At 37.2% G+C, this 3,056-nt stretch overlaps 1 protein-coding gene across 1 annotated transcript in view; it reads left to right on the plus strand.

Annotated features, from left to right (window-relative positions):
- The window catches only part of LOC107560150 (2-oxoisovalerate dehydrogenase subunit alpha, mitochondrial-like), a 9,685-nt gene extending 7,312 nt beyond the window's left edge, over window positions 1–2,373 (plus strand). Inside the window, exon 8 of the mRNA XM_016244239.1 lies at window positions 960–2,373. Coding sequence (XP_016099725.1) covers window positions 960–1,302 — 343 coding nt within the window. The 3' untranslated portion in view covers window positions 1,303–2,373. The remainder of the gene's footprint in view (window positions 1–959) is intronic.
- Window positions 2,374–3,056: the final 683 nt, after the last annotated feature.

The following is a 3,056-nucleotide window of genomic DNA, read 5'->3' on the forward strand; positions in this document are numbered from 1 at the left end:
CTTTTCAAAAACTACAACGAACGACTCGTTTGGACTACAACGTATATTTTCCGGGATTTGTGATATCACAAATACCGACGAATGTTACGAGACCTGGTTGAGCTGCACTAGAGAAGGCAACGAGTGTTATCACTATGTCGGAGACACGCTAGCTTTCCCAAAGCAGACGAACTTAGAGTGGTTACAATCATCCTGGTTTAAATCACGCTCAAATTGATTTGATATTGACGCAATATTTACACTGAAGCTCGCAGGCGGCTATGGTAAGGGTCGTGACATTTCCTGACCAGGCGCCGAGTGCTGCCAATCACAACACACACTGGCCCAGCTAACCAATCACAGCACATTTCGTATTTCAGAAGGCAGGCCTTCATTTGATATACAGGAACTATTCGAGCCGTTCATGCCAGACTGGGGAGAGAGGTGTTGTAATAATGTAAAATATGTGAAAAATTATGTGTTTTTCGAACAACCTAGTATGAGAGCCTGTTCTAGTACACCCCAAAACAAAATCAAGACTTTGTAAAAGAGCATAATAGGACCCCTTTAACAAATATTTGTCTATATGGACATAGCCTGTTTCATAGTAGCAATATCTGTACTTAATTGCACAATTTTCCCAACCAGGCAGAAACACAGGCGGTAGTTTGTCCAGATAATGAGATCCAAAGCAGGGAATGTTTCCACCAACCTCGTTGAGTAATTTCAAGCAACTTTTAACATTGTCTTTTTGCGGTCCCTTATGTGCTACAAAGCATTGGAAAGAACTCGGGCAGAGATCAAAGACAAATTTCTTAGAGTTCTCAATCCACTCCGATCCAAAGTCATTCACATCCTGTTAGCCAGAGTAGCGTTTTCTGCTAATTTGATCTTTTGGCCAAACATTTTTTTACCACAATTTCATTGCACCCCTGGTGTTGTGAAATAAGCGACGCTTTTATTTCCTCTTCCTCCTCCAGGATCGGTCATCACAGCACCAGTGACGACAGCTCTGCGTACCGCTCAGTCGACGAAGTGAACTACTGGGACAAGCAGGACCACCCCATCTCTCGCCTGCGACACTACATGACCGCCCGAGACTGGTGGGGCGAGGACGAGGAGAAGGCCTGGAGGAAGCAGTCCCGAAAACTCGTCATGGAGGCCTTCGAAAAAGCCGAGAGACGTCTGAAACCCAATCCCGAGCTGCTGTTCACTGACGTCTACGATGAGATGATTCCTCTTATAGCCAAGCAGAGAGATGCCATGTGGCGGCATGTCCAGCAGTATAAAGAGCATTACCCACTTGATCTCTATGAGAAATAATCTATGAGCCATGAGTGGACACAACTGGGAAACATCTTGAACGTGTCAGTTTGTTTGAATGTTTTTTTTTTTTCTTTCTATGCTTTTGTTGCATTAAAAAGCACAAATAGTGAAAGATGTATTGTTATTCTCAATATTTGCCACTAGAGGCCTCTGCACTGTCATTTTGTGCCTTGGAAAATGATGTAAAAGGAATGTTAGAAATCAGTTGTACTGGCCTAATGTAGCACATGTTCTAACAGCCCATAAATACAGTATCAGTACATTGGCATAATGTTATCAATCCAGTCACTAGGGTTTCTTCATTTAAAGCATGAAAATATTGAGTGATTCCCATGATTTTTCTTATCTCTATGAAGAACATCAAGTGTTCTTCATTCAGTATCTTTAGAATATGGGTGTTCAAATCACTGTAAATGTTCAGCATTGATTTCTTATTTCTCCACAAACAACACTAATATTTATTGATGGTGATGTTAGTGTGACACATGCTTTGTGAAACGGTCATTTGTGTGTATTATTACCCTCAGACTTTCCACTCCAATCTGAGCTATTAATAAGTAAATATACAACATACTGTTACTGTAATGATGTGGTTTGTTTTCTGTTTTTTAATAATGAACTGAACAAACTTACTGTGTGAGACTGACTCAACTGTTACATGACATGATTGTTGTGTTTGAGATTTATTCTGATTAGCTTTAGAGGTTTGTAAATTGTGTTTTAAACAATAAAAATGCTCACAATATGTAATCACTGATATAGTGAAGTACTTACTGAATGTATTCTATATAAAAATTGCTTACTGTACGTAGCCTATAAGAAAATGTTGTATAGTCTTGAAGCCTGTTTTATGGAGAGCACGGTGGATTTAAGTACGTAATAACTGCTGGTGATTGAAGCGTTATGCAGTCTAATAATATTCAGTGTGTTGTGAAGAGTTCATTATGAATGAGGGCTGAACAAACTGGTAACTTTAGTGCAGAGGAATGATTGGAGTGCATAGTAATCTGGAGGTCAGTGAAAAAGGGATTTTTTTTTCTGAAGACTTCTTACTCTTTGTAAGAATTAAGCACCACTACTGTTTTCAATGATGATAAGAATTTTTTTTTAATTTTATTATTATTATTTTTTTTAGCATATTAGTATGATTTCTGAAGGATCATGTGGCACTGAAGACTGGAGTAATATATACATTTTACCATCACAGGATGATATAATAAAATAAAAAAATATATATTAAACTGTTGATTTAAATTGTAATATTATTTCACAATATTACTATTTTCACTGTATTTTTTTGATCAAGTCAATGCAGCCTTTGTGAGCACTAGAGACTTCTTTCTAAAACATTAAAAACATCTTATGGACCCCAAACTTTTGAACAGTATAGTGTCATATCACATTAAATATGAAAAAGCTACAATTATACAATTGTTCAGCTTGCCCCCCAGGAGAATATATATATACACTGCTTTAAATAAAGCAAATACTGAAGGATTGGATTGGATCATTATTGCAGTAATTAACATGTTTCTGGAATGTTATATGTTTTGCAACAATTCTTTTAACCCTAACTGATGCAGTATGCAGCTTTTTATTTCTCAAGATGTGCATATACATATGTACATATTTCAGGAAGTCACGGCTGTATAATTTCATGTTCCTAGTCACCCTGGTGTGCTAAAACAAATGCAAATATGAATGGGAATATGCTTTAGAGATATTTTACTCAAGAATTTAGGTTAGATTAA

The sequence above is a fragment of the Sinocyclocheilus grahami genome, unplaced genomic scaffold, assembly GCF_001515645.1.
Source record: "Sinocyclocheilus grahami isolate Dianchi unplaced genomic scaffold, SAMN03320097.WGS_v1.1 scaffold712.1, whole genome shotgun sequence".
Classification (NCBI taxonomy): Eukaryota; Metazoa; Chordata; class Actinopteri; order Cypriniformes; family Cyprinidae; genus Sinocyclocheilus; species Sinocyclocheilus grahami.